Below are 23,535 nucleotides of genomic sequence, written 5' to 3'. Positions count from 1 at the left end.
GCTGTCCAAAAAGGAGCCTGAGTGCGGCAGTCGTGGTTCAGCCACTCCCAGAGGTCCAGGCCAGGGCAGACAGACCCCCTCCTGTGAAAGGCCCACCCAGCCTGGGGGTGCAGGTGCTACTCAGGGCCCCACCTGCAGCCGCCTTTGTGTGAGCAGACCCCTGCTCTGTCCCCATTTAGCCCTGACGGCCACGGAAAGCGACGGGACCCCACTAATGGAGCAGTACGTGCCCTGCCCAGTCTGCGAGACCTCCTGGGCCCAGCACAGTGACCCAAGTGAGAGATTGGAGGATGTGCAGTACTTTGACATGGAAGACTGTGTGCTGACAGCCGTCGAGCAGGACTTCATCTCCTGCCCCAGACACCCCAACCTCCCCGTGCCTCTCCAGGAGCTGGTGCCTGAGCTGTTCATGACCGACTTCCCGGCCAGGTATGCCACAGTGCCCTTGCAGCACCCACTGCTTCTCACCCAACCCCAGGTGACTTTTCAGTTCCCGGCCTAGGCTGCCTGAAGGGAACCGGGCTGTCGGCTCTCCGTTTTTAGGCCAGACAGGCCCAGCCAACAGGCAGAGCACTTGGAGAGTGAAGTCATCCTGGGACCCCACACCATCTCTCCCTTACATTAGCTGACGCTCCTTTCCACTGAGCTGGCCTTCCTCTCTGCTTCCTATTTTGCTGCTGGATCAAGGAATAGAAGATAAAGGTCCATTGGTGTCCAAGAACGGGGCACTCCCAGACCTACCGCCTCATTTTCCTTTCTTGGCAAATGCCGACTCCTCACTGCTGCCCTGCGGCTGAGCATTTAGACCCCCTAAATCTGTTCCTAGAGATAAGTCTGCCTATACCAATCAAAGATAATAACTGGGGAGAGAATGCTGGAGGAAAGAGAAAACGTGTTGTGGTCCCATCCTATAGGAAACAGTCACCGAATCCAACTACTTGGTAAAAGATGGACTCTTCTGTAGTCATGGAAACCAGAAGCCATGATTTGGTCTCCCTGGAGATAATTTGACATTGGTGGTTAGCAGTGTTTTTGGAGTTGTGAAATCCTGTTGTTTTCTTATGCAAAGAATTGCTATTATCTGGTTTCTTTAAAGAAGATTAAACTTGGGGGGGTGAGAATATTTGTGTCATCATTTTTCCAAATTGCTCCCCCACCCCAAGAAAATGGATGTGGAGGTCTCTGAGATATTGCAGGATTGTGGTTGCAAAGCATGCTTCTGCATGAGTCTATTAAGTTAAGAAATCACTTCCTACATTGGAAAAATTTTGCCCAGAGTTCTGTTTAATATTCCCATTACCTCATTGGTGGAAATGATTAAATACCACTCTCACACAAAATGACTTCCCTTTATTTCTAGATCTTTACCATGAGGATTGTAACTTTTCAGAGACCACATGCAGAGGTTTATATGTGTGATTCAGATTTCATGGTGGGGTGCCCAATTAGGCAGCCCCACATTTTAGAATTTTCTTTTATTTGCTGAACCTTGTTATGTTTTATGCCCCCACTGAATCTGGGCTGTTGAATCTACTGTATGGAATCTGGAAAGCCCGATTGGCTGTCCCTGTCCATTTGGATCTAATTAAACCAGAGTACTTGGCTGGTAGTTGAAAAGCCCAGCAGTCTGAACAGGATTCACAATCCAGCAGAGACTCTCTGGAAACTTTGGCTATGGCCCAAGTGGCCCCAAAGCATCACACACTCCCACTAGGAGTTTGGGCAGCTGGGGACAGGGGCAATCTAGCATCCACGGAGCCTTGTCCTGTGTCCCCAAATTACAGGACTCCTAATAGGAAGCCCCAAGGGATCTGCACATTCCCACTGTTCCCTTCCCTGTCTTAGGAGGCCCCCAGGCAGCCACACCCCCCGAGCAGGTGGCTTTGGGGTAGGCACTCAGAGAGCAGCCTGGTGCAGCTTCAGCTGCATCACCGAAGTCTACAGTGGGGACAGTTACGTCTGCCTGGAGCGTGCTGTGGCTGAGCTGTGCAAAGTCTGAGCAGCTGCAAAATCTGTTCCTGGAAGGCATGGGCAACAACTGCATTGGGGGTGGGGGGGTGGGGAGTGGTCTGTTGGGCCAGGAGAGCACCAGTGGAGGCACCTGGCAGAGGGAGCTGAAGAGGAACACTGGGGAACCTCAGCAGAGCAGGGGAGGCCCTGGTACGGGACGGCTTCCAACTGCTTCGCCTGTCCTCCCTCCCTCTTGCTCTCCCTCCATCTCTCTCTCCCTCCATCCCTCCCTCTTTCCCTGCCTTCCAGGAGTGACTTGCAGTATTTCCAAAAGCCCAACAGAAGTCTCCCTTTTACCTAGGATTAGAACACATAGACAGGTGAGAAGGTCTAAACTCCCCGCCTTTGGGTGAGATCCTGGCCATCAATTGTGGGGACACAGGCCATGCCTGTCAGAAGTTCCACATGGCCGTTTATATAATCATTGGCTTAATAAAAAGAAATGAGGAAACAAGGAACCTAGCAGTAAGTAAATGCAGTTTGTCTGATGCACACTAGCTCTAAGAGCATAGGACTTCCTGCAGGAAAACATCCCGAGGAATTCTTTCTCTGTGTCCGCCACCTTCAGAGGAGAGGCTTCACCCCAGGCCACTCACCATCCACACCTCTGAGGCCGTTCCGTTCCTGGTATGAGCCCACTTCACATAGGAGACCAAGGCCTGTCAAGGCTGAGTGCCCTGCCCAGGGCTGCGGTTTATCCCAGATCCATCTGCCCCCCCAGGTGGCTTTGGACCCTGACTCTCTCTGGTGGGAACGAGTGGCCAAGCACATTCTTGTACCAGCCTAGCCCAGGACCCGCCTCCCTCCTCAGTGGGCCCCCCCAGGGTACAGGGGGCAGGTCGGGGGTCTGTTCTGACACCTCCCCCCACACTGGGTTTCTGCAGGCTCTTCTTGGAGGACAGCAAGCTGGAGCACAGCGAGGACGAGAGCACTGTCCTGGGCCAAGGTGGGAGCGGCACCATCATCTACCGGGCCCGGTACCAAGGCCAGCCCGTGGCTGTGAAGCGATTCCACATCAAGAAATTCAAGAGCTTTGCTAATGCCCCCGAAGGTAAGTGGGGCCCTGCGTCATTTCTTTCCAGGCGTGTTTTCCCTTGGTCCAAACTTGCACCACTTTAGAGACGCCTGATGCCACACAGGCGGGGGAGGAGGATGGGCATAGTGTGGGCCCCGGGGGAGCCCTGCTTCCTGCCTGGCAAGATGTGGACAGGCCTGAGGATCCCGCTGAGCGAGGCCTAGAAATTGCTTTTGGAGATGACTTTCTTGTCTGGACATGCGCCCCCAAGAGCAGGGGCCGTTACAATTTCTACCCGCTCCGTGTCTAGCACAGGCCTGACACGTGGTGGGCGCACAGTCAGACCTCAGGTGGACCCCTCACCCTGGGGGACCCCACCCAGCCACTGAAGGAGGGATGGTGGGCACTCCAGGTGAATGAATTGGGAAGCCAGCGTGGGTGGCTTCTCCCTCACCCCCTCCCCCTGAAGGCGGGCATACCCTCATAGCTTGGCATGCCCAGGTCCACACATCATGTGCAGCTCAGCAGTATTCTAGAGCAGCCCGTCGCCGCTTGCCACCCAGCTAGGGCAGATGCTAGGAGGCCTCCTCCCTTCCAGCCACCTGGAGATCACACTCCTCACTGCCCCTGGTGTCGCCTGGTACCTTCGTAACCACAAGAGGAAGGTACACTCTTGGTCGAAAAATTAGACTCAGAGAACAATATAAAGAAACAGATTGGAAAGGAAGAGGCAGAATTGTAGTTATAGGAAGAGAATGTGAATCCAAGAGACTTTACTGACAAACATCAGAGCCAATAAGAGTTTGATAAAGTTGCTAGATGTGAGCTTAACATCAAATTCGGCAACAATGACCCATTAGAAAATGCTTTCAGTGGCAGCAATTAAACCATAAGGTATTGAGGAATAATTAATATATATCATTCAATTTAGTTCTCATCTAAATTCCATCAGGGTGTGTGTGTGTGTGTGTGTGTGTGTGTGTGTGTGTGTGTGTGTGTGTGTGTGTGTGTGTGTGTGTGTGTGTGAAGTCTGACTGATTCTAAAATGCATGGGGGGACTTCCCTGGCAGTCCAGTGGTTAAGACTCTATGCTTCCACTGCAGGCAGCATGGGTTTGGTCCCCAGTTGGGGAACTAAGATCCTGCATGCCACGCAACATGGCCAAATAAATAAAAATTTAATAAAAATGGAATGCATGTGAAACGACAAAAACCCAAGAACAGCCAAGAAAATCCCACCGTGGAAGGCAAAGGAGAGAGGCTTGCCCAGCAAATGTCCTGACGTACAAGTCTCCAGGCATTAAAGCCGTGTTCTCCTGGGGCACAGCTGGGCCTGTCGAGGAAACAGGGCCGGGGGCGGGGGGAGGGTGCACATGCCAGAGGTAACATCAGGAATCACTGGGAAAGCCTGACTATTCACTAGACTGCGGGGGGAGACTTGGGTCAGACCTCCACCAGAGGAAAAAATACATGCTTAATGGTTTAAAGACCCAATGTCAAAAACAAAACTTTTACACTTAAAAAACAAAGTTGTCTGGCACACACATAGATCTGGCGCAACGGATACATTTTTCACTGTCAAGATTTTTTTCATGCTGTTTAAAGGTCCATGATCCCTGATTTTAAAATCTGAACCCAGGGGAGGGACAGATCAGGACACTAGAAGACAAGCAGGACCTGGTGGACATTGCTCCCCGACCTCAGGCCCCTCGGGGAGACTCAGGCAAACACCTTCCATGCAGGATGCATTTCTAGGGCACTGGGAGAAGGTTACAGCGCACCCACCACTGCCGGTAGACCTTTCTCCTCTGGCCCGAGATGACCTCTCACGGGCCCATGGCTGCCCCATGGTTTTCTCTCTGGCTGACAAGAGGGTGTGGTCCTTTCTGCCTCCCATGGTCCTGGCTCCTGGCTCCTGGCAGGGAGTGAGGTGAGCAGCAGCGGCCAAGCCCCCAGCATCCCTACAGATGGGCAGTGGGGGCTTCGTCACATGCCAGACACGATGCCTGAGCCAGGCTCTGGGTGACGCTCAGGATGCAGGAATGGAGTAAGATCTAACGGAGACCCTCGGGCAGCCCGCAGCAGGGTGGGGCGAGGCTAGGAGAGCGGATGACGAGGGTAGGGGCGGGTGCCGTGCGCCGTCAAGGGGGCAGGAACGCCGCGTGTGACCGGACACGTGCAGCACCCAAGAAGGGGACTTGCGGCCAGCCTGAAGCCTCGGGAATGCCAGCGTTTCGTGCCCTGTCCTGGGTGACGATCTTGCAGCCCCGGGGATGCTGAGTGCCCTAGGATGCGCACCCTGGCCCCGCGCGGCCCCGCAGGCCCCGTGAGACGGCTGTGAGTGCGCAGGGCCCCCGGGCACGGGCCCCGGGCGGCGCTGACCGCCGCGCTCTCCCCGCAGACACCGTGCTGCGGCACCTGCGCGCCACGGACGCGGTGAGGAACTTCTCGGAGTTCCGGCAGGAGGCCAGCATGCTGCACGCCCTGCAGCACCCCTGCATCGTGTCCCTCATTGGCATCAGCGTCCACCCGCTCTGCTTCGCCCTGCAGCTGGCCCCGCTCGGCAGCCTCAACACCGTGCTGTCCGAGAACGCCAGAGGTACTGCCGCGCCCGGGCTCTCCCGCGGGGGCCCCCGGGGCCAGGGAGGCGTCGGGGGGCCGGGCACACCCGTCCGGGACGGAGTGGGAGGCAAGCATGTTCCGAGGCCCGGGTCTCTGCCTTCATCCAGGGAGTCGCTTAGTGTCCTCATCCGTTAGAGGAGGGTGGTAATAGCCCCACGTGGAGGGCAGTGAGGGCATCGGAAGAGGCAGCCGGGGAGGCCCGGGCGGCCGCGGCCGGGTAAGCCCAGGAGCCACACAGATCTCTCCTTTGCCCACAACGCACCACATCTGTCCAGCATCTGTTAAAAAGCTGAGACCCTGGGGTCAGTTTTATCCTATGTTATTTTTTAACAAAGCTTTTAAATATTTACCCTGAGAAATGGGTAACTAAATTCCAAAGAGCTGACAGAGGGAGAGAGGTCTTTTAACTTTTAACTGAGTTAAACGAGGTCTTTTAACTGAGTCTTTTAACTCAGGAAGAAGAAATGCAATTAAAGTCAATTATTTCTCTCTCAATGGAAGAGATGTTTTTTAATGGATTTCTTACACCTGCAACTCACCCCTTGACATTATAGCAATCTTGGCCTGAGATGAACTCTAGGAATTTTGAATCCTTGCTCTTTTTAGTAAAAACACCAACAATTGCAGGCATGAGATACCATGAATAAAGCAGTAACAACAAGCATTTCTAACCTAAATAATCTCAAGAAGGTCATTCTCTGTCTCTTCTGACACCCAGCCTGGAGAACAATGAGAACTCGTCAGTAGAACATAGAGGATTTGGGGAGACAGAGGTTAAGAAAAGAAGAGGGTTGTTATGATGATAGTATGATATTTTCTTCTTTGCAAAGATTCTTCCTTTATGCCCCTGGGACACATGCTCACCCAAAAAATAGCCTACCAGATAGCCTCCGGCCTGGCCTACCTGCACAAGAAAAACATCATCTTCTGTGACCTGAAGTCAGACAACATCCTGGTCTGGTCTCTGGACGTCAAAGAGCACGTCAACATCAAGCTGTCAGACTACGGCATCTCTCGGCAGTCGTTTCACGAGGGTGCCCTCGGCGTGGAGGGCACTCCCGGCTACCAGGCCCCGGAGATCAGGCCTCGCATCGTGTACGATGAGAAGGTACGGGCCGTGGCCCGCTGCTGTCCCCTGGCTCAGGACTGCCTAGTCCTGGGGGCAACTGCAGCTTCTGGGCTTAACATGCCCCCAGACCCACATGTCTCCCTCTTCCATTCTCAACCAGGAGGCACTGGCTTCAACCCGAAGGGCACAGAGCCCTGTGTCCACTTAGTAACGTCAAGGGTGACTTCTCCTTAGCTTCGGAACAGTGACCTAGCCTCAGAATTTCCAAACCTCAGTTCAGAAACATAGTGAAGGCTGTGCACAGTGGACAAAAAGTCCAAGACAGAGGTGGGTCCGGATTTGGGTCCCAACTCTGCCATTTACTTGTGCAAAATGGGGACAGAGGACCAGCCTCATAGTGGCTTCTGAGCAACAGACAGATAAGGGTGGTAAAGGCTCCTAGTCAAATCAAAAGGCAGCCTCACCAAAGCCAGGAGAAGAGAGTGAATTTGGCAGGTCAAGCATGGCCTCCTGGGCAGCCGCATGGCCAGTCTTGGCTGAAATGATGGCTACATGCTTGTCTTTTTCCTTGAGAGCTGTTTGGTAGATTCAGGCATACAGACAACTTAAAACCATCTTACAAGTCTCACCTTGCATCTAGCGCCAGCCCTGTTTAATTAGTCACCCAGCAGTGCAACTCTCCTGGTCTATGATGTGCAGACGGGTCATTGACTAATTGCTTTAAGAATGGCCCGAGCATGTGTGGGTTATCTCAGCACCTGTGGCTATTTACCAAGATAGAAAAGACAAATCAGAGTGACAAAAATAAGCTTCTCAGTAGCAAGTGACAAGGCACCTCATAACTAAGTTTATAACAGAACCTTCACATTGAAAACTCTCAGGTCTATCTTAGCCATTCTCCTGCTAAAAAGTTATTTCTTGATCCTCATGGAGGCCTGTGTAACTCTCTTTGTTAGGGGCCTTTTCATGACATTTAGAGGAATCAAGATGTTATGATCTGGGAGACTTTCCCCTCTTTTTGATTTGCGTGTACTCCTAACATGTTCTAAGCATTTAAACCAAGGGTTTGCATTTTCCTACCTTGTTTTGATACTTAAGGGAAAGGACCATGACATCCTTCAAGCCCTTAACCAGTGCCTGACAGCAAGTTCTCATTATGTGTTTAGTGGATGGATGAATGTGTGGGTGGAGGGATGGATGGATAAGTGGATGGAAGGAAGGAAGTATGGGAAGATGGATGGGACAGAAGGACAGTCAGATGGATGCATATATGGGTACCTAGGAAGATGGATAGATAAATATGCAGAAGGACAGGTGATCAGGTGGCTGGCTGGCTGGCTGGCTGGCTGGATGGATGGATGGATGGAAGGAAAGGACGGAGGGAAGAAGAAAGGGAAAAAAGAAGAACTGGAAGATAGATGGATAAAGGGACAGAATGATGGATGGTCAGATGCTTGGTGGGATGTTTGGAGAGGTGGATGGATTGGTGAAATTGATGATGTCTTCCTTTGGGCAGGACCCACGTTTTCCCCATCTAATGTGTCTCCCCACTTCCTCTCTCTCAGGGCCAGCTTGCAAGATCTGCTGGGCCCAGGCAGGGAGTCTGACTTGGCTTGCCTCTCTGCCCAGGTAGACATGTTTTCCTATGGGATGGTGCTCTACGAGTTGCTGTCAGGACAGCGGCCTGCGCTGGGCCAGCACCAGCTCCAGATTGCCAAGAAACTGTCCAAGGGCATCCGCCCAGTTCTGGGGCAGCCAGAGGAAGTGCAGTTCCATCGACTCCAGGCGCTCATGATGGAGTGTTGGGACACAAAGCCTGAGAAGGTACCTGGGGGGCACAGAGCCTGGGGGCCTGGCAGCTCCTGCCAGCTGATGGAGGCTGTGGTCTCCAGAGTGCACATGTATGGCTGCCTGCCCACCCTGCACTGAGAGTCTAGAACAAATGGGGCAACCCTTCTCTGCCCATCTCTTCTACAAAGAGACATATATTGCTTCTAACACATCCAGTTCATTTTCTTTGTGTGGGTGTCACTCTCAGGAAAAATGAAGTTTCTTTTCCTCCCCAAATTTTGTGTTACATCACAGTGCAAATAAAGCAGACCAGCCCCTTCATAGCAATACAGCCCCCATGCAAGAGCAGAGAGAATGTACATTTCTCTCTTCAAAGTAACGGGAAGAAAGTTACTCACGAGAAGTAGGAACCATATTAGCATTTTGAAGCTAGTTGTTTTTGGAAGAGACCACTGCTTTCAAGGGTAAAACTCATTTATCAAATTAGATGATGCTAGTTTAATGTATTGAGAGTAAATGAGGACTGAGAAAAATTCTTTACGAGATTGTGTGTCCCTGGGCAAGGGGGTTGTGATATCAGAGTGTAGGCTACCTGACTTGAAGTTGCCAGGGGCAACAGTGACCCAGACACCGGGAAGGGTTTGTTTCTGGTGTCTGAAGTTGTTCTGGACTCTTGTTCTGATGCTGTCCTGAATAAGCAGATTCCATTTCTTCCTTCCTCATTCAAGACCCTTAGTTTCAAAGACAGAATGGGCATCCATCTGGTTGTAAAGTGCCCCTTGCTCACGACCCCGCTGTCCTTTCTCCCTCAGCGCCCACTGGCCCTGGCAGTGGTGAGCCAGATGAAGGACCCGACCTTTGCCACCTTCATGTACCAGCTGCCGTGCGGGAAGCAGACGGGCTTCTTCTCGTCCCAGGGCCAGGAGTACATGGTGGTGTTCTGGGATGGAAAAGAGGAGTCCAGGTAATGTCTGAGGCTTACTGTGCCCTGCTGGTATCAGTGTGGGGGTGACCATGGACTTGGGGAGCAGTCGTGGATGACCCTGGTGAGAGATGTTTAGTGGACAGTGGGTTGAGAGCCTGATGGAGTCTGCTTGAGAGAGAAAACAGTCCCCATGTGTACAGACATGCACGTGTGGGTTTGTGGATAAGAGAAGCCGAGAAAATGTGGTGTCTGCTGGGGCATGGAGGGCGGTGTTGAAGGGAGGGTTTTGTTTTAAGATGGGAGTTATTTGCAGCTTGACGGTAAAGGAGGTAAATGGTGCTGAGGGTCAGGAAGAGAGGAAGGTACTAGGGCGGAGTTGCTGAGTAGAGAGAAGGGAAGGGGCCCCAGGGCCAAGCAGGAAGGATGCCCTTAAATAAGAATTCATGGCCTCCCCCCACCCACCTTCCAGGTACATCTCTTTTCTTAGTGATGTGGCAGGAAGGACAAGGGCATTGGGGAGGGGCTTTGCATATTCGAGGGGAATGACAGAGAGGCCAGGGATTTGGAAAGATAGCATCAGAGACTTTATAGAAGAGCACCATCCTGTGTGAGACCCTCCGTTTCTGGCCACGCACGTGGCCTCTCCCTTCTATCTAATGTGACATCTTCGGAAGTAAGGGCATTTCGTGGCACGAATAGTCTCTAGGAAGCCAAGTGCCAACACTTGCAGGTGTGAAATCTGATAAGGCTTAGATAAAGCAAAGCTTTAGATGCAGTGAGATAAATGGAAGGTCCTTTGCCATTTTCCCTAGGTAACTGTTGGTAACGTTTTCATCAGGTTTTATGCCACTGGGACTGAGTGTTCTGATGTAAGATGTGCTCTAAGAAAAATAAAAATGCCCTAAAAAATAAAAATAAAAAAATATGTAAAAAGCGTATACAAATATGTCCATATTTATGTAAATATACATAAATGTGTGTGTGTTTAGATGTATATACGCATACACACGGTCAATAATTATAATGTTGGTGGTCGTGCTGCTATTTTAAGGCATTGCTTATAGTTGTAGGGTAAAGTTATTGCAAAGTGTGATATTCAGCATGCAAAATATGAAAGAGAGGTTAAATAAAAGTCCTGTAGTTCTGAATTTAAATTGGATAGATTTGTGAGTATTTTACCTTTAAGAAAATGAACTCATACTTCCTAGCTCTGCCCATTGGAAAGGCCTAGAAACAATGACTGAATACCAGTGAGCACCTCCACGGTGGTCTCTAAGCACCAAGGGGAACCAAGGCTTATTGGAGAAGTGGCTGACTCCAGATCTGGGGCGAGCAGCGGGCCTGAAACGCCTGACACACTGGAAACAAGGATGCCATCAGAGACTAGTGAGGGTGGATCAGAGGGACTCAGAGCCAATCTGGAGAGGTTCCCAGTGGCCAAAGATAGGGCAGCAGAGTAAGAGTAAATATCTGCAATGAATTGAGACACATCAAATTGTTTAAATTCTTGAGTTTCTAATGCTACTTAATAAAAATAATAATTAAAAAAATTTTGGGCTTCCTAGGTGGTGCAGTGGTTAAGAATCCGCCTGCCAATGCAGGGGACACAGGTTTGATCCCTGCTCCAGGAAGATCCCACATGCCACGGAGCAACTAAGCCCGTGTGCCAAAAAAAAAAAAAAAAAAAAAAAAAAAAAAAAAAAAAAATTTTAAGTTAAGAACTCCTCATCGATCATCCTTGGAGGCTCCTAGGAAACAAACGTATTATTTTGAAAACTAGTCTATACAGAAAGAATCGAGGTTTTATTCTACCTTTCCTGTGTGAACTGTGCCCCAGGGTGGCTAGAAAAAGAGATGCTAGGAGGAAGGTTTTGTGTTTTTTTGGAGTCAATGAAGCCAATAAATGAAGAAGAAATGCTAAAATTAGAATGTCAGCATTTTGTAATCTCAACTGAAATAATGGATGTAGGCAGGGCCATTCGTGATTACAAAAGGAGCAAGAAGTGGACCTTATATGCCTCCCAGTAGAAATACACAACCCCAGTGAGGAGGTGTCCTTACCTAAAAAATCAGATGGACTCTAATCAAGACTCAAGATCGAGGACAGGGGAATGAGGTAGCTGACACCCTGGGATGCAGGACCTCCACAGAACACCTCCCAGTGTCTTCAGCACATGACCTGCTGGGGGAGAAAGAGAAGGAGGGAAGGGAAACCTATCAAAAGACTTAGAGAAATGTGGGCTTTCTCTCACTGCTGATTCAAGCAAACTGTGAAAGTAATGATGAGAGAGCTGGGGAAGTTTGAATACTGGGTATTCATGATATTAAGGAATTATTATCTCTTTTCTTAGGTGGAGTCATGCATTGTGCTTAGGTTTCTAATTATCTTTTTTTTTTTTCTAATCATCTTTTAGAGACAAATGTAGAAACATTATAGGTAAAAAGATGATTGGGGGGATTTGCTTCCTAAGAATCTGGGGAGAGAAACAAATGGATGGGGGCAGAGATGAATTGACCTGGCCATAAAGTGATAATTCCTGAAGCTGGGTGATGTACACAAAGGCTGTGATATGCACACGGTCTGAAAAAAGGAGAAAGGAGGGAGGGATAGATAGGTGGGGCCTGGGACTCTGGTCTGAGTGACAGCACGTGGTTTTCAAACTCCTTCCCAGGCACAGCATCCCGACATCACAGTGCTTTTGGTAGAATGTCACAGTCTCAGAAGACCAAGAAATATAGGCATGTTGTCTGTGATGAAAATAAAGCCCTCTTACTATTAAAGAGTATAAATATATACATAAAATAAATTGAAATGCTCACCAGTGTATATAAAAATAAACCCAGTGTTCCCATCATTATTTATTTCTTCAACAGACTCTTTTAAACAGAGAAAATTAAAAATTATCATCTTCTTATTTCAGGGATTTTTACAAATCTGTGGGAAAAAATACAAAAATCTCCATAGTAAATAGGCAAGGAACATAAGTATCCTTTGAAAAAGGTAAACAGAGGACAATAAACATTTTTTAACATTTGAACTTTCTAGCAATCAAAGAAATATAAATTCGGTCTGCAAGATACATTTTTTTCTTTTCCTCACCATATTGGCAAACTTTTTTTTCAAAGACAATAATGGATACTGCTGAGGGTGGGTCGTACCTTTCTGGTGAGCATGGAACTTGCACATCTGTCTGAAAAACAATCTGTCAGTATGTCTAAATGACTTCGAGATACTTACACCCTTTGACCCAGTAATTGCACGTGTAGGAACCTTTCCCAAGGATGCAGGGATGTTGGGGTGCTCCGTGCTGCTTCTGGCATGGGCCCTGCCCCACCCCCTCCACCCCGCCAGCAATGCTTTCTTGACCTTCTCAGTCTTACAGACTCACCCAGGATATTGGAGACAATACTGCTCAGAGCTGTGAAAGCTTATCTCCAGTGGGAAGGCGGAGGCCCCTCTCTGTGATGTGAAAGGGTTTTAAAAGCTCACCACCAGCCTGAAGAAGGGGCAAGTTTAGTGGAGGGTGAGGGGAAAAAATTCTGGCCAGAAGTACAAAGAGCAGTGAGGCTGGAAAGTGGGAGTGGAGGGGAAAGTTTGACCATCCTGGATTAAGGAAGGGAAGAGGGTGAGAAAGCAGCAGGGACGTGCAAAAAACAAAATTTTTGTTGGAAGAAATAGGGGTGTGTTACCCTTTAAGTTTCTCTATATTTTTTATTTTTTCCAAGTTACATGTAAAGTTATGTGTAATATCCTGGTTTTATTTTTTCAATGCATAGAAAAATTACCAGAGGAAAAGGGGGGAAGGGGGTGTAACTTTGAAGATAGTTTTCATTTGCTGGTTTTGCACTCATCTCTCTCGTCTGCGAACACCTGTTATCGGTCAGAGATGGCAAGGGTTTCCAAAATCTGGTGGCAGAAAAATTTTACGTTGAGAACTGCTGTCCACTCACTTGACTTATTCCCTTGCACGGGGGAAAAGGTCTGTGTGGCCTGGGTAGGTACGCGGCCCCCTGCCCCAGCTGCAGTCACCCCTCCAAGCAGTGAGCACGCTGGATGCCCGTCAGGGACGTGGGGAGACAGTGATGCTGCGGGGCATAGTGGTGGGGCGGGTGAATGACAGGCCACTCTCATCCACAACAGCTTGTTCATTCTCAGAGTACTTATGTTGGGGGGCCTGTTTCGAGGCCCCCAGTCTACTCTGCAGTTCCCCCATCTTGTCTCTAGTTGACTTGATGCCTGTGTGTTGGGGCGCGGTGGGGGGGTGGGAGGGCGGCGTGTGCAGACATGGCCAGGGGGAGGGCAGGGAGTGGTCCTGGTGCAGGTACAGGCTTCTGGTGTCCCTTCTCGCTGTGGGCCACTTTTTGAGCCCTCACGTGTCGCAGAAAGAGGAGGGTCTGTCTTCCACTTGAGAAGGGCCTTTCTCCGCCTGCATGCTCCAGCATGACCAGGCAGGCAGAACTAGGCTCTGCCCCAGCCGTGAACAGTCCTCGAGGCTCTCAGAACATGCAGAATCGGACCCTGGGCTGGGAGGGGTGGACACGCCCCACAGCCGATGCCCTCCTCCGAGGCTGCTGCAGGCCAGGCCAGGGAGCGGGAGGCCGGGGCTGACTGCACAGCTGTTGCCTGTTGCAGGAACTACACGGTGGTGAACACGGAGAAGGGCCTCCTGGAGGTGCAGCGCATGGGCTGCGCGGGAATGAGGCTGAGCTGCCAGCTCAAGGTGCAGAGCTCCCTGTGGACGGCCACCGAGGTAACCGACCCCGCAGGGCTCCCATCGAGGTGGGCGGCACCAGCCCGTGAGGGGTCCGCCTTAGCAAGTGATTATGCAGGACATCCAGGTGCACTTGCATGTCAGATGTCACCCCAGCCCACACCTGTGAGACCCCAGAGGCGGGCCAGCAGGCCTGTGACCAAGCAGCAGCTCACCAGGGGAAGCTCGGCCTGCCTTGTTTATGGCTCGTGACGGGGGCTCAGCTGTGATACATGTCAAGTGCAGAATCCCAGCAAGAGGAGAACCCCACAGGTGGCGAGGTGGCTGGGTTTCTTATCACACTGCCTGTCGAGACAGCAGATCCACTCAGCTCGGAGGCCTCGTGCCTTCATGTATAAAGGTCCGCAGAGGGTGCAAGGAACTATCTTCTGACAACTCCAGAGAGGAATGGCCCAAAACAAATGCTCTGAGGTTCCTGGGTGGGAGTGTATGAAGTGGTGCAGCCTTTCCCGATGGCACGTATGGTTCAGACATGCATCAGAAATCTCAAAAAAAATTCCTACCACGTAAGCCTCAGCAATGTCAGTTTTAAGAGTTTGTTCTAAGGAGAAAAACCAAGATGCACACAGGCACACACACTCAGACAAGATGGGTGTATGAGAATGTTTATTCCAGTATAATTCATAGTGGGGAGAACGTGAACAGAATAAACATCTGACAACAGATGAGCCAGGTCCTGGTGCACCTGGTGACAGACGTGCCCCATTCCCTCCCAGCCCGGGTAGGACGGGGCCTCCCCTGGGAGAAGAGAAGTGTGGTCCCCCTGTTGTTGGGAATGCAGACACATGCCAGTGCCCACAGAAAACGGAAAGTCTGGGCCCCAAACCCCACAGGTAGCTTTCTCTGGGTATTGGGTGATGGGCAATGTTGTTTTTCTTCAGACAGTTCTGTAGTTGTCAACGTTTTTACAAAGAACAGAAATATGAAAAGAGTCAACCAGAAAGCCTCAATAAGTGTTACTTTCCAAGGCGTAAAGGGCCTCCTGAGACCGAGTGCACCCTAGGAACTGGCAGACCCATTGCAGCCTGGCTTTTATGGGTTTTTTTGGTTTGCTTGTTTTTGTTTGTTTTGTTTTGTTTTTAAAGTCTTTATTGAATTTGTTACAATGTTGCTTCTGTTTTATGTTTTGGTTTTTTTGGCCCGGAGGCACATGGGATCTTAGCTCCCCAATCAGAGATCGAACCCACACCCCCTGCGTTGGAAGGCAACGTCTTAACCACTGCCCGGCTCTCATGTTGACTGTCTCCTCTACAGGACCAGAAGATCTACATCTACAACCTCAAGGGCATGTGTCCCTTGAACATGCCCCAAATGGCTTTGGACACCCCAGCCATCGTCACCTGCTTCTTGGCGGTGCCTATTATAAAAAAGGTGAGGTAAGGGAGAGGTGGATGCACAGATGTCTGATCCTTCCTTCCCTGTTCTCTTGGGCTGGTGGGGAGGGGGGCAGAGCCATGCTCTCCTGGACCACCTAGATCACAGTTGGCCTGAGAGACGGGAGACCTGGGCCATCATTAGTGCCGTTTGGGTTTCCGAGAACCTAGTGACCAGTAAAACGAAGGGCTAAGTGGAAGGCTTGCATTCCGTATGCAGATGCCAGAGCCCCAGTTCAGGTGAGATGGTTTTCTGGTGCAACTGGTGTCAAGTAGCAGGTGCAGGTGTGCCCTCGCCTTCTGAGAGCAGGGGCCTCAGGAGCCTGGCCCAGCATGTCCCACGGCCGCTTGGTCACCAGGCCCTGGCCGGCCCGCACCCCTATCGGGCAGCCCGCTCCCCCTGCTCCAGCCCTGCCTCCTCTGGACGCTCACCGCCAGGCCCAGACCTCATCCCCCTGTGTCCAGTATGGCCCCGAAGACTCATCACCTCAACTTTTAGCCCCTGCCTCTCTCGAGCGAACCTGCGGGTGGTGCCCCCCCCTCCAGCCCTGGGCCCTGGCAGCACCGTCGCTGCTCGGGGTGAGACCCAGCCCTCAGGGCCGGCCAGGGCCGTGCCCCCGCTGCCCCCCACAGCCCTCCCCACCTAGCCCCGCACTCTGCGCAGGCCCTTCCCTCCAGAGTTGACCTTGCCGCTCAGCACCGTTTCCTATTCATTTCTGGAGATCAAGGGCCGCGACCCCCCACTCTGAGAAGTTGCCCCCACCCTCACCCCAGCTCCCCGCCAAGGCTTCTCTGGCCTCCGGAACCTCTCTCTGGGCCCTGATGTGCCCGTGTATGCCGCTTCCCACTGGAAGGGTCGTTATCGGTGTGTCTTTGTTACAACGTTTTGGCTGTCATCACCTGACCCAGTTTTGCCATCTGCAAAATGGGCATAAAACAGGTTGCGAGGAGGACCCCTGGGCATAGCGTCCCCAGAGCTCTGGGCCGGCGCGCTGGGCAACCGTGAGCATCCTTGCTCCTTGCTGACGACCGTGAAATGCACGCGTGCTCCTCTCCACCCCTCTGCAGTCCCATTTCTTAAGAAAAACGTCTGTAATCAACCTTAGAGTCATTTATGACTGTGGCCCCACGGGCAAGGCCGGGCAGCTCAGGACCTGCTTGTACTGAAGCATGGAACACAACACAGAGTGTTATTTCAGGCCGGGGCTGGCCAGAGCCCCACGCCAGGCACCGCCGCCCGCTCCACCGGCTGGAATAAAGCTGGCTCTGTGCGGAGCCGCCCTGCCCGTGTGTCTGCCCCTTGGGGGCTGTGGCCACGGATGGCAGACCCCTGCATTCTTGCACGCGCGTGTCCACACCCAGCCGGGACGTGGGGCTGGAGCCCAGAACTGGGACTCGGGTAGAGCCCTTGCTCCTGTTTGCTTTGGCTGTTTTCTTTCCTTGAATCCTGAAGATGGATTTCGATAAACGTTCTTAGGGCTTATTGACCTTGCTGCTGAGCTAGAGGCTGGTTCAGTCGTCACCTTGGACAGCCCAGCTTCCCAGCTGCCAACAAAGGGTCTTTCTGCTGCTCACCTTGCTGGCACGAGGCCGCGGTCTCCGCTGGCTCTCTCCCGCCTCTGGCTTTGTTCTCCTGAGCTCTTCCCAGGCCCACCCAGCCCCACCCAGCCCCACCCGGGCGGCTAGGCTGCTGAGCCGCTCTCCAATCCCAGCTCCACACAGATGCTCCGAGGAGGCCTGGGCTGGGCCCCGCACTCAGCACAGCCTCTGCAACTTTGGCCTCTGCCTGATAACCTCTGGTGGTTGTAGAAGAGCACATGCTTCGTTGCGGGGGTGGGGGACACCCCAGGGTCCCATCCATGTCAGCGGGACCACAGGCATTTCAGAGTAGATGTGGTAAGTGGGGAATGTGGCATTGTGGCCAAGAAGTGCCTCCACAAGAGGGCTGAGTTAGAAGTGATTTCTTCAAGAACTAGTTCAGTAGGCACATTTTGTTACTTGAGCAGAAAACTGGGGGGCAGCACAGAGTTGACCGGGACTCGGCCCTTCCCTGTGCAGGCCCGTGCTGGGGGCAGTGGTTGGCGCACAGACCCAGGCCTGCCCTATGGACCCCCTCCTTGTGGGGGCGGCAGGCAGGAGGCCAAGAGCAGACCCATAGGGTGCCCACAGCCGCTGCCACCTTAAGGAGCAGAGTTCAGGGGAAGGAGAGAACCACATCCTGCCTCGAAAGAAGGCCTTGGTAACTTGAGGGAGAAGGCAGCTTTCTCCTGCTGACATCACAGGCTGACCAAGGCGAGCCGTGTGGTCCAGACGACACATCCCCCCCACTAGGGTGCCATGGGCCTTTTCCCTCCTGTGAGGATGGGTGTGGCTCTCCTGGGCCTGAGCTGCACCTCCTCTGGGAGCAGACCCAGCACCTACCGCTGGCAGCCCCTACCTTTTTAGGAGCTGGCTCCTCCAGGAAGTGCTGGTGGAAAGCGTGTGCCCATCCGGGATACGTGCAGAGATGAGTCTTGCGCCCAGTGTTTCTCTGCTGGGATGCACGAGACGCGAGGACGTGAAGCAACCCTGTCTTCTCCCCACAGAACTCCTACCTGGTGCTGGCAGGCCTGGCTGATGGGCTTGTGGCCGTGTTTCCCGTGGTGCGTGGCGCCCCAGACCAGAGCTGCTCCTATCTGTGCTCGCACACAGCCAACAGGTCCAAGTTCAGCATCCCGGACGAAGACGCGAGGCAGAACCCCTACCCCGTGAAGGCCATGGAAGTGGTCAACAGTGGGTCCGAGGTCTGGTACAGCAATGGGCCGGGCCTGCTGGTCATCGACTGTGCGGCCCTGGAAATCAGCAGGAGGCTGGAGCCCTACTCTGCCCCTTCGGTGGTCACGTCACTCGTGTGCAGCTCTGAGTGCCACGGGGAGGAGGTCGTCTGGTGCCTGGACGACAGGGCCAACTGCTTGGTGATGTACCACTCGGCCACCTACCAGCCGTGCGCCCGGTACTACTGCGGGGACCCCAGCCCCCTCAGGGATGTGTTTCCCGTGCACCCGATGTGCCCGGAGCCCCTGGACAGCCCTGCAGCCAGCCTGAAGGAGCCCGAGAAGGACCGCATCGCGGACGTGAGCATCATGTACAGTGAGGAGCTGGGCACACAGATCCTGACCCACCAGGACTCGCTGACCGACTACTGCTCCATGTCCTCCTACTCCTCGTCTCCACCCCGTCAGGTGCCCACATCCCTGTCAAGCCTGCCCGGCTCCCCCACAAGCTCTTCCAGCTTGCCTTTCTCCACGGACTGTGGGGACACCAGCAGGCTGCTCGAGCCCACCGCAGGCTCCGACAGGTCAGAGCAGGAGCTGAGCTCCGTGGATGGTGAAGCGTTCAGCCAGCACCTGCAGGCTGTGAAGATCCTCGCTGTGAAAGATGTCATCTGGGTCCCCAGGTAGGTGTCCCGGAAGGGGGCGCCATCCTGCACTGCCCACTGCTCTTGCTTTGGGGGAGGAGAGAGGGGAACCTTAAGGTACTGTCAAGAGCCACCAAGAGCTGCTCCCTCTCGTCTGGGACTGGTGGGGTCTCAGTAGCAAATCTAAGAAGGGCCGCGTGAAAGCCCATCGGCCCTCCAGAGGGCTCGCGGCACCACAAAGGAGAGGCATGATCAAGTTTCCTACTGGGAAAGGGCTTCTCGCCCGGCCCCGGGGCCCTCTCGGTAACTCAATCCATTTGCAGAAGCTGCGTTTGTTCCCGTGCCTTTCTGCACACCAGCTCCGTTTCCCCTAGAGAGCACAGCCCTCAACAAACGGTTCCCCTTCTGGGTTTTGGTTTCTTAGGCGAGGTGGAGATGTTATCGTCATTGGCTTGGAGAAGGATGCAGGAACCCAGCGGGGCCGAGTCATCGCCGTCTTGAAAGCCCGAGAGCTGACTCCGCGTGGGTAAGACTGAGGGCAGCTCCTTGAGGATCCAGGGTGTGGTGTCGGGAATCGAGGCGCCGCTGCCTCTCCCTGCATGATGGCCATCTCCCTTCTGTCCTCCGCTAATAAACATGACATCCACCACTGTGGCCATAGGCAGAGGAGGAACAAGTTGGGGTCCTGCTAGAGGATAAGCAAATACCAGCTCAACTGGGCATCACCCGTTGGTCATGGCTGCCTGTTTCTGGGGTGCCTGGAGCACCTGTGGACCAACTGCCCTGCCTGGGGTATGCCTTCAGGGTCCGAGCTCAGCTGCAATTGAAATGGGGGTCCAGGCGATACCCCATGCTTCCTGCCAAGCAGGAGAGCCCTTCCTGGGGTACCTCTCCTCCCATGCAGCAGCGGGTGGAGCTGCACAGCCTGGCCACACCAACCTTTGCCGTGCCCACTCTCGCCATGCCCATTCCCAGGCTCAGCTGTGCCCCTCTGCTGGGGATCCTACCAGAAAGCAGGCCAGACTCCATGGTGAGGGGCGTGCTGGGCAGGACGGCCTGTCCGGACACAGTCTGCCTGCCTGTAGGCGTGGGGGGCTGGTGCTGGCCAGCGTTCCCGGAGTCGTCAGGCTGCCGGCGATGTCCACACCCCTCACTTCACGGAGTCCCACGTGGTTAATCTCCTTTATAGAGAAATCGCATTCAGCCTGTTTTCCCTGGAGCAAGATGATGGCAGAGGAAATGTCTAAGGCCCCCGGGCCGGTGACCTTTGCCCTGCAAGTGGTTCTAGAGACGAGATCTAGGTTTGCTGCTGAACACCGGCTGAGTTTGTGGGCAGCAGTGGTTCCCAGATCGCAGGTCAGGCTTCTAGGGCAGCAGGTGGTTCTGCAGAGCCTGGGTCTGCTGACCTCGGCGTGCCTACCGTCAGTGCCCCTGAATCTTCCCCTGCTGGTGTTTCTCCTGTTTGCTCCTCAAAGACAAGTTTATCAAGACTCAGGCACACGCAGTGTAGGGAGAAAGCAGCCCAGGCAGTCAGCAAACGGAAGGCTCTAGCCTGAGCCCGCCAGCTTTTTGAGATGCATCTGAGACTATTCCCTTGGCAAATAGCTGCCAAGTGCCCGAGACGTGCAAGGCCCGAGAGAGCAGAGGTCCCTGCACATCCCAGTTTACATGCTGGCCCCAGTGCCAGGCAGGGCACACAGAGCAGAGGAAGGACACGCAGGCAACGTGTGCTCGGCGGTGGGTCACACAGCCCCTCAGAGGCCCAGGAGGAAGCTTGCGGCGCGTGCCTGCGTCATGCAAAACAACCCACAGGCTCAAAAAAAAAAAAAGTGTACATAGTTAGGACTTGTTGGTACAGGTTTTCTGCCTAATATGTTGCCCTGTATTTCCTAGGCATGTGGAAACTTAGAAAGGGAGAAGAATCACCCCCGGGCTGGGTGGCAAGGAAATTGAGCTTAAAATCTGTCATGGACCACTGAGGAGCACGAATTATTAGACAGAATTGTTAATTCTGTCCTCCCTCAGCATCTGTGGGGGATTGCTTCCAGGACCCCTGCAGATACCAAAATCCGAGGATGCTCAGGTCCTTATAAAATGGCACAGTGCAATCAGCCCTCCGTATCCAAGGATGCCAAACCTGTGGACACGGAGGGCTGACCATTTTTTCTGGACACTGTGGGGTCTGAGGTGCGTTAGGGAGGATACCTGCGCAGAGCTGAACCTAAAATGATGCCCTAGGCCCCTTTTTAGACTTTAGAAAGACTGCCTGCAGGCTGGACCACCGAAGAGATAAGCAGGGCATCCCAGTTGGTGGTGCCAGGCACAGGTGCCCCCTTAGCCAGGCTCTGTCCTCTGAGAAGGTGCAGGGTGAGGGCCACAGCCCCAACCCAGGAGGGACCCCTGTGTGTTTTCTCAGACCCCCTCTCTCTGCAGGGTGCTGATGGACGCTGCTGTAGTGGCAAAGGACACAGTTGTGTGCGGTTTTGAAAACGAAAAGCTGGAGTGGTGCCTTGCTGTCTGGAGGGGCTGGGGCACCCGGGAGTTTGATGTTTTCTACCAGTCCTACGAGGAGCTGGGCCGGCTGGAGGCTTGCATGCGGAAAAGAAGGTAATTCCTGTGGAATGAGCATTTCTTGGACCTGACCAGCATGGGCCAGCAGCCTGACCCCTCCGCCTGCAGCCTGCAGCCCTCTGAGGACCCAAAAGGCAGACTGGGTTCTCCTCTGAACCACTTGCTGCTAAGAAGTGCTGAAAAATTCCCATCCCTCTGGGGGGTTGAGGGTTCTCCTCTTCTAGGGCCGCGTTCCCTGGATACCCCTATGCTCCCAGTGCTGGTTTTACAGCCCAAGGGGAGACGGTGGGGTCTGATTAAGCAGAACTCCCCCTGCCTTCTCCATCCACTCTAGGGCTGGCCTGGGTCACACGAAGTGGGGCTGGGCCTTGCCGGCATAATGGGCCTCCCCACTTTCATCCCCGGGTCTGGGGTGGAATTACACTAGGGGAGCGGTTCGGGGCAGGGAGGGAGGAGGGCTGTGACCCCTGCCCCTTCCCCGGGTGGCTCCCAGGCTCTCAGCACATTTCTCAAGCTCCTGAGTCCCCGGGGCCCGGGGCCCCACTCAGGCAGGCTGAGATCGGATGTCTCCTGCTTGGGAAAGTCTCTGTGTGAAAAGCCTGAGAAGGACCCCAGCGAGGAGCACTGCCCAATCTGGGAAATGAATGGGTTCCTTTAAGTGACGGGGCTGGAAAGCCAAGTGCCAGCACAGGGCGCAGAGCACCAACTCAGCTTTTACATTCTTCTCCTGTCCGCAGAAGGCGGGAGAGGCTCCGTCAGCAGGACTTGAGAAAGGGCCTGTGTTTACAGCTTTGTGAAATAAACTTGGATGCAGCTGAAACATAAGCCCCATTTGTTTTGCACATAATAATCTTGTATATCACTTTAACCAATTAAGTCATATCTTAATTTGTTAAAGGGGTTAGGCCTCTGTGAAATCACATCATACGGGGCTGGTGTCAAGTTATGTATTTGCTAAGCATTTACTCCACAACATGTATGGCAGAGTAAACAGGTGAAACTGTTAATGGGGATGTATGGGTGTGACGGCAAGAACGTCCATAAGTTACGCACACGCGTGTACACACGCATGCACGCATGTCCACACTGTTACCAAGAGAAACCATTTGAGGCTGCTTAACCCAGAATGGGAGTGTGAATGTGAGACCATTCTGCAGTGCAAGCTGTTGACCTTTTTCTAAAATTAAATTATAAAAATCAAACTGAAGATCTTGCTGGGGTTCGTGGGCACATGTGCTTCCTTTTGTCTGAAAATAAACATACTCTCTCAAGAAAGAAGCCGTGACTTCCGCCTGTAGAGTGCACGTGATAGCACACGCTTGTCCTGCCAGGCCGCTCACCGGCCCGTGCAGGCTGCCTCTAAGCTGTTTCCATGGGCAGAGACGGGCTCTGTCAGTCTCCCGCTTCCTTTTAGTGGCCTCAGCGGGGCTGAGCATCTGAGCCTCCCCTTGTCACTCCCGCTGGCCCCTCAGCAGGGTCTAGGAGGCCACTGCTCCCCCTCTTCTTATCTCTGCACCCCACGGCTGCCTAGTTAACGTCTCAAATGCAAACCAGGTCCTGTGCCTCCTCTGCCCCAAACCATGCGCGCATGTCACCTGCAGCCAGGCTGCTTTGTGACACTCACGGCCCCACAGTGGGGACCCTGCCTGCCTTCCCTCGCCCAGCCCCGAGACGAGGACACGCTGTGGTGGATGGAGGCAAGTGCTCAGCTCATGGCCTCTCAGAACCAGACGAGGGGGCTTCTTCATGGGAGTTAGAAGCCCTATGGTCATGGTTCAGGAACTTGGAATCCCTAAAACTTAGAAACGTAAATGGAAAAATTACCACAAACTCAACAGATGGACAGTCAATGGGGAAAAAAATTAAACAACGAGTTTGTACCTATCGATGAAAAAGAGAAAACCCGAGAGGAAAACAGCTAGAGGACATTAAACAACACTCAGCCTCACCCAACGGTAAGCGATAGCCATGGCCACAGCGATAAAACGCGA

At 53.1% G+C, this 23,535-nt stretch overlaps 1 protein-coding gene across 7 annotated transcripts in view; it reads left to right on the top strand.

The window, feature by feature from the left end:
* LRRK1 (leucine rich repeat kinase 1) overlaps nucleotides 1-22,837 on the top strand; it is a 119,823-nt gene extending 96,986 nt beyond the window's left edge. For 6 of the 7 annotated variants that reach the window (XM_057721050.1, XM_057721049.1, XM_057721052.1 and 3 more), the window contains 11 exons: nucleotides 180-429; nucleotides 2,895-3,061; nucleotides 5,426-5,623; nucleotides 6,477-6,754; nucleotides 8,345-8,539; nucleotides 9,319-9,470; nucleotides 14,065-14,182; nucleotides 15,458-15,574; nucleotides 18,162-19,012; nucleotides 19,398-19,499; nucleotides 21,407-22,836. In XM_057721050.1, coding sequence (XP_057577033.1) covers nucleotides 180-429; nucleotides 2,895-3,061; nucleotides 5,426-5,623; nucleotides 6,477-6,754; nucleotides 8,345-8,539; nucleotides 9,319-9,470; nucleotides 14,065-14,182; nucleotides 15,458-15,574; nucleotides 18,162-19,012; nucleotides 19,398-19,499; nucleotides 21,407-21,584 — 2,606 coding nt within the window. In that variant the 3' untranslated portion in view covers nucleotides 21,585-22,836. Of the gene's footprint in view, nucleotides 1-179; nucleotides 430-2,894; nucleotides 3,062-5,425; nucleotides 5,624-6,476; nucleotides 6,755-8,344; nucleotides 8,540-9,318; nucleotides 9,471-14,064; nucleotides 14,183-15,457; nucleotides 15,575-18,161; nucleotides 19,013-19,397; nucleotides 19,500-21,406 lie in introns of all 7 variants that reach the window. The other variant, XM_057721051.1, reaches the window with a different exon arrangement.
* Nucleotides 22,838-23,535: the final 698 nt, after the last annotated feature.

Source organism: Hippopotamus amphibius, chromosome 2, assembly GCF_030028045.1.
Source record: "Hippopotamus amphibius kiboko isolate mHipAmp2 chromosome 2, mHipAmp2.hap2, whole genome shotgun sequence".
In the NCBI taxonomy this organism is placed as follows: Eukaryota; Metazoa; Chordata; class Mammalia; order Artiodactyla; family Hippopotamidae; genus Hippopotamus; species Hippopotamus amphibius.
The sequence above is the reverse complement of the archived record's forward strand: the minus strand, read 5'-3'. Positions and strand labels throughout refer to the sequence as shown.